At 37.2% G+C, this 13,247-nt stretch overlaps 2 protein-coding genes across 3 annotated transcripts in view; one reads left to right on the plus strand and one right to left on the minus strand.

Annotated features, from left to right (window-relative positions):
• myd88 (MYD88 innate immune signal transduction adaptor) overlaps nucleotides 1-13,247 on the plus strand; it is a 399,089-nt gene that overhangs the window by 87,067 nt on the left and 298,775 nt on the right. The gene's annotated exons all lie outside the window — the stretch shown is intronic.
• Nucleotides 1-13,247, minus strand: part of klhl18 (kelch-like family member 18) — a 41,661-nt gene that overhangs the window by 16,182 nt on the left and 12,232 nt on the right. For both annotated transcript variants that reach the window (XM_028804085.2, XM_028804084.2), the window contains exons 2-5: nucleotides 9,287-9,417; nucleotides 4,455-4,595; nucleotides 4,168-4,366; nucleotides 455-615 (exon numbers count right to left, since the gene is read on the minus strand). In XM_028804085.2, coding sequence (XP_028659918.1) covers nucleotides 455-615; nucleotides 4,168-4,366; nucleotides 4,455-4,595; nucleotides 9,287-9,417 — 632 coding nt within the window. The remainder of the gene's footprint in view (nucleotides 1-454; nucleotides 616-4,167; nucleotides 4,367-4,454; nucleotides 4,596-9,286; nucleotides 9,418-13,247) is intronic.

Raw genomic sequence — 13,247 nt, forward strand, 5'->3', positions numbered from 1 at the left:
AATTCTGAAAATTATGTGTCTGTAGGTGAATTAATTTACTCTTCACCAAATTTTAAAATTTGCCTCAATGCTTTTGTTATAGGAAAATACACAACTTTATGAATTTATGGAGTTTAACTCAAGATAGTTAGAGAAAAGGTCTGAATTTTTTCTGTTGGTTGCGGCATACCGTATGTGACCCAAAATGTTAATTGAAATGGGCCTGGTAGATTTATCAGGAAAAGTTATTCCTCCTATATATCTAACATTAAAAGGAAGAATATGTAATGGGCACGCACAAATGCTGTCAATGAGTCCTTCATTTTATATGATTTCCTATATTTATTATGTGGAATTTAAATTTATATATTTCTTGTGTATGTTTTGCAATATTGTTGATTGCTCAAATTGACACCTCATCTCATATGATTCAGACATTCACTCTCAAGAATGTTTCCTCCTACCAAATGCTCACCTGCATTTATGACAAAAGTGCACCAGGTCCTCTTGCTGCACACGATCTGCCAGGAATTGTGGACGGCACAGAGGAAGGCGGACTTTGGCAAGCAGATCTGGCAAATGCTGCTCTCTTTCCTCGCGTTTATGTCTGACCCAAGCTAAAACTGCTTCAAAAACCTGTAATGACAGCATGGGGCAACCAGGATAAAATATCAAAGTACATTTCTAATTCTTGATATGTCATATACTTCTGTAAAGCAGACAACCACATATTAATAACATTCCTTAAACAAGAAGTAATTGCAACCACTTTTATCACTGGACAGCTTAACATTTTAAGCCATATAAAGAAAAGTAAAACTATATAAATTTGGATATTTGATTTCTTGTTTTGAAATGCTATGGAAATGTACCTTGGTAAACTGGGTTATTCAGGATGTGCTGCCTCTGCCTACTCATTAACAAAAAACAAATAAATGTTAATACCCATAACACATGGGACTTCTGTTTCTATGATGTCTTCCCTGTTTTGTTTAAATATATATAGGCACTGCACTGATTTTTTACTATTTGCCTTTTTGGAACTATTCAGCTAAATTGAGATAACCCAGGGGTCGGCAACCCGCGGCTCTGGAGCCACATGCGGCTCTTCAGCCTCCTTGCAGTGGCTCCCTTTGGCCTTGACAAAAAAATAAAAACCATGAAAATGAATAATGGCAATTTCTTAATTTAACTTGTATTTATATATATATATATATATATATACGTTTATTTACTACTACTACTACTGTTATACATTTTAACATCTAATTTAGAGAGTTTAATTCTGCGTGGACAGAAGCATTTGCCTTCACCGCCAACGACGCTGGCTTACCGGTGTGCTTAATATGTGGCGATAAATTATCGAACAACAAAAAATGTAACGTTGAAAGACATTTTCAAAACAAGCTCTCAGCATTCACTGAAAAATACCCAAGTGAAGATAAGCGAAAGAGAGCAATTTCGGAACTGCAACGGAAAGCTGAAAAGAGCAAACATACTTTCAAAAAGTGGATCACTTCTACACAGTCAACTACAGCCGCTAGTTTTGTGGCAGCTCAACAGATCGTAAGGAGGGGTAAGCCGTTCACAGACGGAGAATACATGAAAGAATCGTTCATAAAAATATCAGAGCATCTATTCTCCGACTTTAAAAACAAACGGGAAATTGTTCAGAAAATGCAAGCTGCATTTAGAGAAAGATTCAGTGAGTTCAGAAAGGAAAAACACACACTCTCTCCTTCCCTGTCACACCCCTGGACATCGACCCATCCCTGCTGAACACATCCGCATTCACAGGAGTAAGCCCGATCTAGAAATTGAACTGGACAACATAGCAGATAAAGATTAATGGGTGTCCAAGTTCAAATGCCTGACAGCGGATCTTGAAGAAGTCACCCGTCAGAAGGCTACTCTCGCTAAAGAGCACAAATGGAGTGATATTGAAAACCTCCCCAAACCCGACAAATTTGTTTTCGACACATGGAGTGCCATTCCCGAAACGTATATGAACATGAAAAAATATGCATTTGGAGTCCTGTCCATCTTTGGCACAACATACTTAAGTGAGCAAGTTTTCTCAAGCATGAACTTCATAAAGTCCAAATATCGCTCCTGCCTCACACATGAGAGCCTGCAGTCCTGTGTGAAGGTCAAAGTCACATTGTACAGCCCCGACATAGAGATGATCAGCAGCGAACTTCAGAAACAGAAGTCACTTTAAACAGGTGACAACAATAGTATTTAATAGGCTATTATTTTTCAGAAAAACAAAACACATTCATTTCGGACCCGGAGCTGATGTAGGTTTTTTTGTATATTCAGGTGCTTCAGTTGATTCAGCACACTGAAATGGAATTTAATGCTTACTTTTTTAAAGCTGCTAAGCTACAGCTAAATGTTTTATTTATATTAAAGTGGGCTAGTTTTTATTTTAATTTTACACAGGTATAGGAAGGACCCAAATAGGCCTGCATAGTTCAGTTTAATTTATTTCAAAGTAGCCCTACACATGCACACTGCACTTCTGTTTGTTGTATTCCGTGGTTGTAACATGTAAAATCTAAAAAAAGATTAAAACTTTTAAAAGTTTATAAGCTGTGTTATGTTTTGCGGCTCCAGAGTATTTTTCTTTGGAGGAAGAGGGGGCAAAATGGCTCTTTTGATAGTGAAGGTTGCAGACCCCTGAGATAACCAAACCTAATTAAAAAGTAAAGATTGATTTAGCAAAAGAAACACACTTTTGAAAACTGACAAGTAATACAAATGTACACCAGAATTTCTGAGAAAAAACAGATATACCCAAGATATTAAAAATGTGGATTATCATAAACATCCTGCCTTGTGCCCTGTGTTGGCTGGGATTGGCTCCAGCAGACCCCCGTGACCCTGTGTTCAGATTCAGTGGGTTGGAAAATGGATGGATGGATGGATGGATGATCATAAACAATGAGGAAAATGAAATGAATAAATCATTTCTATTATGGCTTAAAGTGGGCACTGTCTTTGAAATTAAAAAAGTGTGGTCTTGGTCTCTTTCAAGAAAGAATCTTAAAAATGTAGGGGCTGCATCTCTGTGTACTGAAAACAAATGTACCATATGCATTCTTGCATGATGCATGCAAATGACCGGTCATTTCTTATCTTAAACTGTAGCAGCATAAACAACAAATGTTTCTAAAAAAACATATCAAAAAAATTCAAATGCAAAATTAATTCTCTCACACTCATAAGCTGTCAAGTGGAACTGAACACAGTACCCATATTCAGTTTAAATACAAAATCTACACTACTAACATGGCATTCAAATTAAAACTAAATGAAAAAAAATAAGCATCCACAATACATTGTCCTTACCAGAAGAGGGCTGGTAATAAACACAAGCAAGGTGACCAAAGTAACATGTGAAACTTTGTGACTTAATTGAAATACTGTACCTATATAAGCAAGACAGAAATAATAATGCATGGCACAGTTTATAACTAAAGTATTAATAAACATAGAAATACTTATTTTAGCATTTAGATTTACATTTTAATTCCAAATATTCACTGGCATATTTTAAAAAAATATCTCACTCTTTTAGTGCATAAGCCTTTCAAGGTTCAAAGTTGTGAAATGTGGATCACATCCGTGAGCCAAAATGTGCGGATTCTGATGTATGACTTTAGTCTGATCTGTTGCTCTTTAAGTAATGGAACCAGTTTAGTGTAAAAGAAATTAACTGGTAACACCCAGTGGGAATTACCCTGTGGGAGCTGGCAAGTTGTTGAGAGTACAGTGGCCTGGTCTGTCTAGCTCACTTTTTGACACAGAGATGCACAAAAAAAAAGCAGATATAAAGTGTGGAGAATTTGTATCAGATTTTCAGTCCAACTTAATTTGAAACAGCAGTGAAGTGGAGCCAAAGCCTATACCAAAAATAATAGTACACTAAAAGGCACACACTAAACTTTCTAACTTGTGTAGTATTTACATAATCTTACAGTGGAAATGAATCAATAAACACATTTTAACTGTAACTGAATGTCCAAAAGTAAACATATTGAAATACACATAAACCTAGCTAATATGCCACCTGCTGAAATAGGCAATAGACCACAAATGTTATAGTGCATCATCAGCTACTGGCACATAGAATATAGTTCTTGACTCCAATTTATATGAAAGATTTAAGCAGGCATCACAAACCTGCTCTTCTGCCTTGACATTCAGCTCATCCCGTCCTACCAGCTCCAAAATCTCTTCTGCTCCAAGTGCCAGAAACTCTTCTGACATGGACACTTCCACAAAGTGTTGATGAATAAAGCTATTGGAGGCATCATATAAAACCGTGCACATCATGGCCTCTGCAAACTGTCTTACACCAAGACAGTTTTTTGGGTGCAATCTGGGGATAAAATTAGGAGTGATCAGGTTCATATTTTGTCTTAATACTATAAGCAATTCTGTCTATAAAACAAAAAGAAATGACATACCGCTCCCTGAGAAAGGTACAGCAGGCATCCTTGACGTTCTGCAGTTGGAGAAAGCTGGCTCCAATAAGAAGAGATTGGACATTTTGCTGGTCTATTGCCAAACGGCCATTGTAGGCAAAGTTGATCAAAGCTTCTAATGCACTGCAGAGAGGAGGGAGTGGCGAGTTTACATGAATGTGAATGGTAAGGCTAGAGAGACTAATATAGAATACTGCGGTCATACTAACCCAACAAACATACCAAGAATTGAGTAACTGGATATCCAATTGACTATTAATATGTTATGTAAAGGTGCAAACTAACTCTTAAATTAAACACAACAGCAACCAAGTAAACAACAACGACATTTATTTATATAGCACATTTCCATACAAAAAGTAGCTCAAAGTGCTTTACATAATGAAGAAAATAAAAATAAAAGACAAAATAAGAAATTAAAATAAGACATTAGTTAACATAGAAAAAGAGTAAGGTCCAATGGCCAGGGTGGACAGAAAAAACAAACAAAAAAAAAAAAACTCCAGAAAGCTGGAGAAAAAAATAAAATCTGTAGGGGTTCCAGGCCACGAGACCACCCAGTCCCCTCTGGGCATTCTACCTAACATAAATGAAATAGTCCTCTTTGTAGTTAGGAATACATGTGTTAACAGCTTTGTAATTTCTTGTGTTTCCTGAACACTTGTACATGTCACCTTGATCAAATTGCTGCTCCTGTCTATGTTGCAGGACACTAGTGGAGCTGGGAAACGTAAGCATCAACAGTGACAGACAATGCTTCAGACCATCATATGATTTTACCACAATTATATATGTTGTGACATTTTTTGTTCAATTTTTTTTAAAGTGACCAGTAAGTTGTGAAGGCCCAGGTGCTTTTATTAAATGTGCATTTTAACAAAAGGTTTACCATTAACTGCTTGTTTAACAAGTCCACCAATTTAACACTATACCTTTATTTCACATACAGTTATATCAAGTCTAAAAATGGTTAAACATACCACAGATAATATTGATAATAACTTAAACCCTAAATAAAATTTCAACATTATTGTTAAAGAGTGCTATTATCTGTTTAATGACCTGCCTATGCTGTGAGGAGAGATGAAGGGTTTTATTAGGAATAATTTAATTGCTTTTTCCTTACATCTGCTAAATGAGAAAGCAGCTGAAATAGTGGCCAAATGTACGTCCTTTGCATAAGCACAACCTCATGTTTTGTGTTACAAAAGCTGAACTTAATTTGTTTGTATACCAATGACTTGAGCACTGGACTTATAGATGCCCTTTCTGAAATGAAGGCTGCACAGAGACCAGGACTTGCAGGCATTTCTTCTGAAATTATGTAGTTTTGGAATTAGCTATGCGTCCCTTCATTTAAGAAACTTCAATCAATTATTGATACTATACAGCAGAATGGAAAGGGCAATATGGCTTAATACTAAAATAATTTATGATATAATCTGTCAGAACTAAACATGTAACGAAAACCAACAACAACCTATTAGCTATAATACTCACCCAGAGAGTAGAAAGTTATTCATTAATTAAACTAGGCTAATCAAAACAGATTATACTTAACAAGCTATGATTAAATATCTACTGACGCAGTTCTTTGTCTCTCTCTCTTTGTAATTTTGCCATTTCTTTTTTCATTAAGACCTTATCATCTATTTTTATGATGCCAACAATCTTATGTGATATGTCTTCTGAGTGTACTGAACTTTTTTTAAAGCCTTTGAGGACATCTCTGGTTATAAAATAAATCAGCCACAGTCGTTTCTCCTTCATTGGAATCGGCAGTGTCAGCTAGTTTCCCCTGCTACTATTCCAATCATCACAAACTTTAAGTATCTGGGTGTGGACATCTGTTTTTGACTGATCATGATTGTTTCTCGAAATTACTTGTGCACTGTTAAAGGATGAAGGAAAAAAAAAAACCTGCTTTCCTCATGGAGTAATCTACCTTGTTTCTATAAAATAAACATTTTTTCTGTGGTTAAATTTTATAGCATCCACAATTAATTTCCCAGGCAGTCATGATCCACTCCACATCAACAGTTCCCCCATCCAGTCAGTTACCAGCTTCAGGTTCCTGGATGTTCAGATCATTGACAGCCTTTCATGGTTTTTCAACTCAACCTGCACCCTCAAAACGGCACAGCAAAGGCGGTTTTTCCTGAGGAGGCTAAAGAGCATTGTGGTAGGAACCAAAACACTAGTGAACTTCTACTGGTACACTATTGAAAATATCCTAACTGAATGCATCACAATATGTTTGTTGGGTAACCTGATTTGCCATGATCACAAATTCCTCCAAAAATTCCTGTGGCCCAAAGGACTGTCCATATAGTTTCTAAAATCATTGAGGCTGACCTCCCACAGCTTCATACCATCTAATCCACCAGATGCCTGAGGAGAGCTGAATCCAACATCTCAGATGATACCCACCCAGCTCATCCCCGGTTTTCACTTCCACCTCCTGGTAAGCACGACCAGAGCATCACCACTTGCCCAACTCACTTCCAGGACAGCTTCTTCCCCCGGCCATAAGGTCACTGAACTCTTGGGAACCTAATATTACATGCCTCACACTATACCCACAGTTTTAAGGATTATCTGTGAATTTCCCCTTGGGATTAATAAAGTATCTATCTATCTAGATATCTAATTGTACTGAACTACATATTCCATGTTACTGCCATCTTTTTCCCCTACTGTCTATATGTCTATACTGCTGTATTTTGCAAGGCATGCTCTTATTTACTGTATTTATTTATTTTCTGATACTCTTACTTATTGTCCTTGAAGGAATTTTGACAGAAAGACAGGATAGGACAGGACACAGACCAGAATTACAAAAAAAATGAAGAAAATTGTCTTATTGCCTGCGCTCATCACCACAGACAACTGTGCCGCAAGACTTTCTCTGTGGTCTTGAGTGTATGTGGCAATAAAGATCTCTAATCTAATCAATGTTTTAATATCATCCATTTGTGGACAGTGTTGAGTCAATTTATATTCTCTGCTTTTGATACTAAGAGTCAAATTCTACAATATTTTTTTCCAAAAACCCCAATCGCTACCTCAGCTTTCATTAAGTGAAAATGTTTCTTCTACTACTTGCCCTGAAATGGTTAACTCTAGTCCCTTACATTGTGCCATAGCCTAATCCACCTGGAGCTATCTGACTCATGGATTAATTAACTTTCCAACAGCGGTATAATCCACAGAGAGAAAGCTGCAATTGAAATTATGGGATTAATTGCTAATGTGATTCACTGCTTATTTGTTTACTCAAACAGTGCATAATAACAGCTAAAGTATGTCAGATAACAGATGGGTATTTCAGTGGAGCCAAAGAAGGAAAACAGAATACAAACTACTTTTAGGACTGAAAAAATGTCTCCTAGTCAGATGAATCCTGGTTACAGTTGATTCAGGCTTGTGCGGCCGTAGGACTGAGTGGTTAACTTAATGCAATTTACCCAGGCACAATATTTCAAATTTTATCATTCTGTCATCTATGGGACGAGTCTGAATGAGCTATCTGGCATATTTCTGAAATCTTGTCCACGAGTCCATGACCTGACAAATTTAAAATGCTCAGAGGGTAAATTAAAGTGATGTGTTTTAATAAAAAAAACATTCTGTATACACGTTTGATTAAATCAGGCAAGAATGTTTTCCTAATAAAATATGCAACCCTCTTACACAAATATTTGATGTAAACAAGTGTATGTGATGAGCATAATCACTATCCACTAGGCAGGGATCAGATTTGGCAGAGAGCAGAACTAAAAACAGTTGTAGAAAACCTATAAATATTAAAGTATGTTTTAGAAAAAGTGTACATATACATTTTTTCTTACACTGCATTCAGGTCTAAAAATATTTTTTTTTTGCCTTTTAGGAAATACAGTATATCACTTGACAAATTGCATGGGTAACAATAGTTTTTCTGTAAACACTTGAATGATTTGCATATATAAAATGGGAATAATGCAGTGTCCATTCATTTTAGGGGCAAAAGTGAATCAAAAATATCAATTTTTCCAAACCTTTAATATATTTACAAGTAACAGTACCTAGCAGACAGGAAAACAAGAGTTTTGATTTTCAGTTCCAATGTTTGTGATCACATTAAGCATTTCATTATTTATTTAAAAATAAGCAAAGTATTAGTACTCACCTTTAGCTGGTTTCAAGTACAGTAGAGTCTCGCTTATCCAACATAAATGGGCCGGCAGAACGTCAGATAAGCAAAAATGTCGGATAATGGGAGGTGTTAAGAAAAAGCCTATTAAACGTCAAACTATGTTATAATTTTGCACATTACAAACCTAATAATCATGTTTTACAGCAAAACAACAGAAAAAATGAACTGGAAAAAATGAACTTAGCAACAAAAAATAGACTACGCTCACACTCGCAACTTGAAGTTCTTGTTGCCAACTGATGCATTTTTTGGGTTTTTTTTGGGGTTTTTTTGCGGTGGGACGTCAGATAATATGAAATGTCGGATAAGCGAGACTCTACTGTATTATTACTTTTAAAATGAGTTCATCAAGAACATGGGGACACAGTTGGAAAGTTGTTAAGGGTAAATTTCACACAAACATTAGGAAGTTTTTCTTTACACAAAGAATGATAGAGACTTGGAATAAGCTACCAAGTAGTGTGGTAGACAGTAAGATGTTAGGGACTTTCAAAACTCGACCTGATGTTTTTTTGGAAGAAATAAGTGGATAGGATTGGTAAGCTTTGTTGGGCTGAATGGCCTGTTCTTGTCTAGAGTGTTCTAATGTTCTAATGTACTGCACAAGCAATCTTACCTGGGATCCATGCCCTGCATTATTATTTCATCCTGTTTACACTCCATCATATCATTGGTGAACATGGCATGAAAGTAGGGAATGGAAGCTGCAAGCACGATCCTGTGTGCACTGAACTTGTGTTCTCCCACCTGTAAAGGACACAAATGCAATAGTATTTGCTTTCATTGAATGTGAACTTGAAACTCCTTATATGCAGTACACATACTGTCCAGCTATTTCACTGAGAAATAGTATATAATGGGGAAATACACATTTATTTATTAGTTAGCAGTGCTACCCGTCTAAAATGGGTTGAAATCTAAGCAATCAAAATAAACCTCAGCATTAATGTTGGCATTGCACCATCTATTGGAATGTATTTTGTAATGCACAGAACAATAAAATGCATTGCATTTGTCATCTAAGAGATGGTACATTACAAACATTTATAGTAATCTGTTATGTGCCATTTGGTATGGGATTCGTAAAAACTGTTAATGTATGTGATGCAGCATCTGTTGGAATCACACATGCAATGCATTTTATTACTACAAAAGTTAGTGATGTTCCAGCTGTTGAGAAGACAGGAGACAGAACCAGGACAGATACAAAGACGCACGAGAGAGTTATAGAAACTTAGTCATGACAGCAGATCACACATCATCACAATAAGGGATCAAATGTTGCACATGGGGAGAATACTAGAAATGTTGCATTCAAACAACTTGCTTCAGTGATTTTCAAAGCCTATTACGAGGTGGAAGAGTCAGGGTCAAGGAGAAGAAAATATACTTGGAATAGTAGAAGTAGTTGTATCACATGTAGAAAATCTTACAAACAAGCAACATTTGGCCAAAACAACTAATTGAAACTTAAGCAAATTAACAGTGTTTCAGCGAAACCAAGAAAAGTATACCAATGTAAAAATTTAAACTGGCATGGTGTATTAGGACCCGTTTTCCTTTTAGTCACGACACAAGAACAGCCTCTCATCTTCTTCTCTGTGTCACACTTTGTCTGACCTACAGTGATGTCAGAAGAAGAGAGACACACCTCTTTCTGTACTCTTCACTCATCCTGAAATGTAGGGACAGGAGGTATGAAACATGTGTCTCCTGTCTCCTCACCTTTTTCACAAGCACCACTGAAACCAACAGCGCAACAAACGGCCATACTGACTAATTCCTTTGTTTTACACCACCTCACCTCACATGCTTCAAAAAGTAGTGAGATAGATCTCATGTGTGGACCTCATCTAAGTAAGAGTGATTTTGTGAAAGAGAGTCCACTTCTAAAATGTGTTGAATGTTTAATGCTGCCTCTAAATTGGCCCCAGTTTAAGTGTGGTTGTGTGCATGTGTGTCCTGCCATAGTGGCCTTCCAGGGTTGTTTCCTACCTTCTGCCCAGGATTACTGGGATAGACCACAGCCGCTGTGACCTTGGACATGGTTTGACAATATATTGATGTGCATGTTTTTGAGGGAGTTGTGGTTTCTTTCCAGGTACTCTGGTTTTCTTTCCATATTCCAAAGATTTGCATGTTAACTGGAAATTCTAAACCAGCCAAGTAAGAATGAATGTGGGTATGCCCTGCAACGCACTAGCACCCATTTCAATGTGCTTTCCATCGTAAGTCCAATGTTGCCAGGATAGACTTTGGCTACCAAACAAACTGATCTGGATAAGCAGATTGAAGAAACAGGAATATTTTTGGTGCATGTTTTATTTCACAAGTATTTATTACCAACAGGATTCTGTCTGCATTAGTCAACAACAGCCTTAAATGGCAAAGATGTTTCTTGTTTATCTCTGTGCAATTCCATAATACGATAACATGCAACAAAAAGTGCAAGTTCAAATGCTTTATACTGCTTTAAGATTACCTTGCCCTGAACGGTACAGAGCACATACACCCCCCACTGGGCCACTCTGTCCTCACAAACAGCATTCCTTTCATATCCCGGGTTTCATTGGTAGTTGCAGTCCATACTTGCCAAGTCTTCTCATTCCCTGCCATTCATTCATTCTTCTTCTCTATAGTTTTCTTTCATACTTGACTACACCATACAGATTTACCACAAAATTGCACTTCTAATTACCTCCATGACTACTGAATCGAGCTATTTACGAAGGAAAGTAAATATTCTGAACATAATTTTAAATGATAAATTATCAAAACAGAAATTGAGATTTTTTTTTTTTTTTTTTATCTCCTACACTTTTGTGGTCGGTGGAACCAAATCAAGGGGCAGCATTAGATGAAATAAACAACTGGAAACTAGTGACTGCAAATCTTGCTTCCATTTAAATTATATCAGGAGTACCCGTAATACCAGCTAGAAAATTTGTCACAATATACTGTATGTACTTTTGGGGAAATTAATGCGAAAGCACAAAAAAAAGACTCCAAACAGGTGACTAATGTATGTTATTACAGTAGTAGACTACTGTCTCAATTTTACAAAATTTTGAATTTAATAATACTGTGAGCTTTTTCTTCAATATCTTGTATACAGGTGCTGGTATATAAAATTAGAATATCATGACAAAGTTGATTTATTTCAGTAATTCCATTCAAAAAGTGAAACTTGTATATTAGATTCATTCATTACACACAGACTGATGTATTTCAAATGTTTATTTCTTTTAAAGTTGATGATTATAACTGACAACTAATGAAAGTCCCAAATTCAGTATCTCAGAAAATTAGAATATCAATTAAGACCAATGCAAAAAAAGGATTTTTAGAAATGTTGGCCAACTGAAAGGTATGAACATGAAAAGTATGAGCATGTACAGCACTCAATATTTAGTTGGGGCTCCTTTGGCCTGGATTACTGCAACAATGCGGCGTGGCATGGAGTCGATCAGTCTGTGGCACTGCTCAGGTGTTATGAGAGCCCATGTTGCTCTGATAGTGGCCTTCAGCTCTTCTGAATTGTTGGGTCTGGCGTATTGCATCTTCCTCTTCACAATACCCCATAGATTTTCTATGGGGTTAAGGTCAGGCGAGTTTGCTGGCCAATCAAGAACAGGGATACCATGGTCCTTAAACCAGGTACTGGTAGCTTTGGCACTGTGTGCAGGTGCCAGGTCCTGTTGGAAAATGAAATCTGCATCTCCATAAAGTTCGTCAGCAGCAGGAAGCATGAAGTGCTCTAAAACTTCCTGGTAGACGGCTGCGTTGACCTTGGACCTCAGAAAACACAATGGACCAACACCAGCAGATGACATGGCACCCCAAACCATCACTGACTGTGGAAACTTTACACTGGACCTCACGCAACGTAGATTCTGTGTCTCTCTTTCTCCAGACTCTGGGACTTTGATTTCCAAAGGAAATGCAAAATTTACTTTCATCAGAGAACATAACTTTGGACCACTCAGCAGCAGTCCAAAGGTGAGACGCTTCTGACGCTGTCTCTTGTTCAAGAGTGGCTTGACACAAGGAATGCGACACCTGAAACCCATGTCTTGCATACGTCTGTGCGTGGTGGTTCTTGAAGCACTGACTCCAGCTGCAGTCCACTCTTTGTGAATCTCCCCCACATTTTTGAATGGGTTTTGTTTCACAATCCTCTCCAGGGTGCGGTTATCCCTATTGCTTGTACACTTTTTTCTACCACATCTTGTCCTTCCCTTCGCCTCTCTATTAATGTGCTTGGACACAGAGCTCTGTGAACAGCCAGCCTCTTTAGCAATGACCTTTTGTCTTGCCCTCCTTGTGCAAGGTGTCAGTGGTTGTCTTTTGGACAACTGTCAAGTCAGCAGTCTTCCCCATGATTGTGTAGCCTACAGAACTAGACTGAGAGACCATTTAAAGGCTTTTGCAGGTGTTTTGAGTTAATCAGCTGATTAGAGTGTGGCACCAGGTGTCTTCAATATTGAACCTTTTCACAATATTCTAATTTTCCGAGATACTGAATTTGGGACTTTCATTAGTTGTCAGTTATAATCATCAAAATTAAAAGAAATAAA

The sequence above is a fragment of the Erpetoichthys calabaricus genome, chromosome 6 (assembly GCF_900747795.2).
Source record: "Erpetoichthys calabaricus chromosome 6, fErpCal1.3, whole genome shotgun sequence".
Lineage (NCBI taxonomy): Eukaryota > Metazoa > Chordata > Cladistia > Polypteriformes > Polypteridae > Erpetoichthys > Erpetoichthys calabaricus.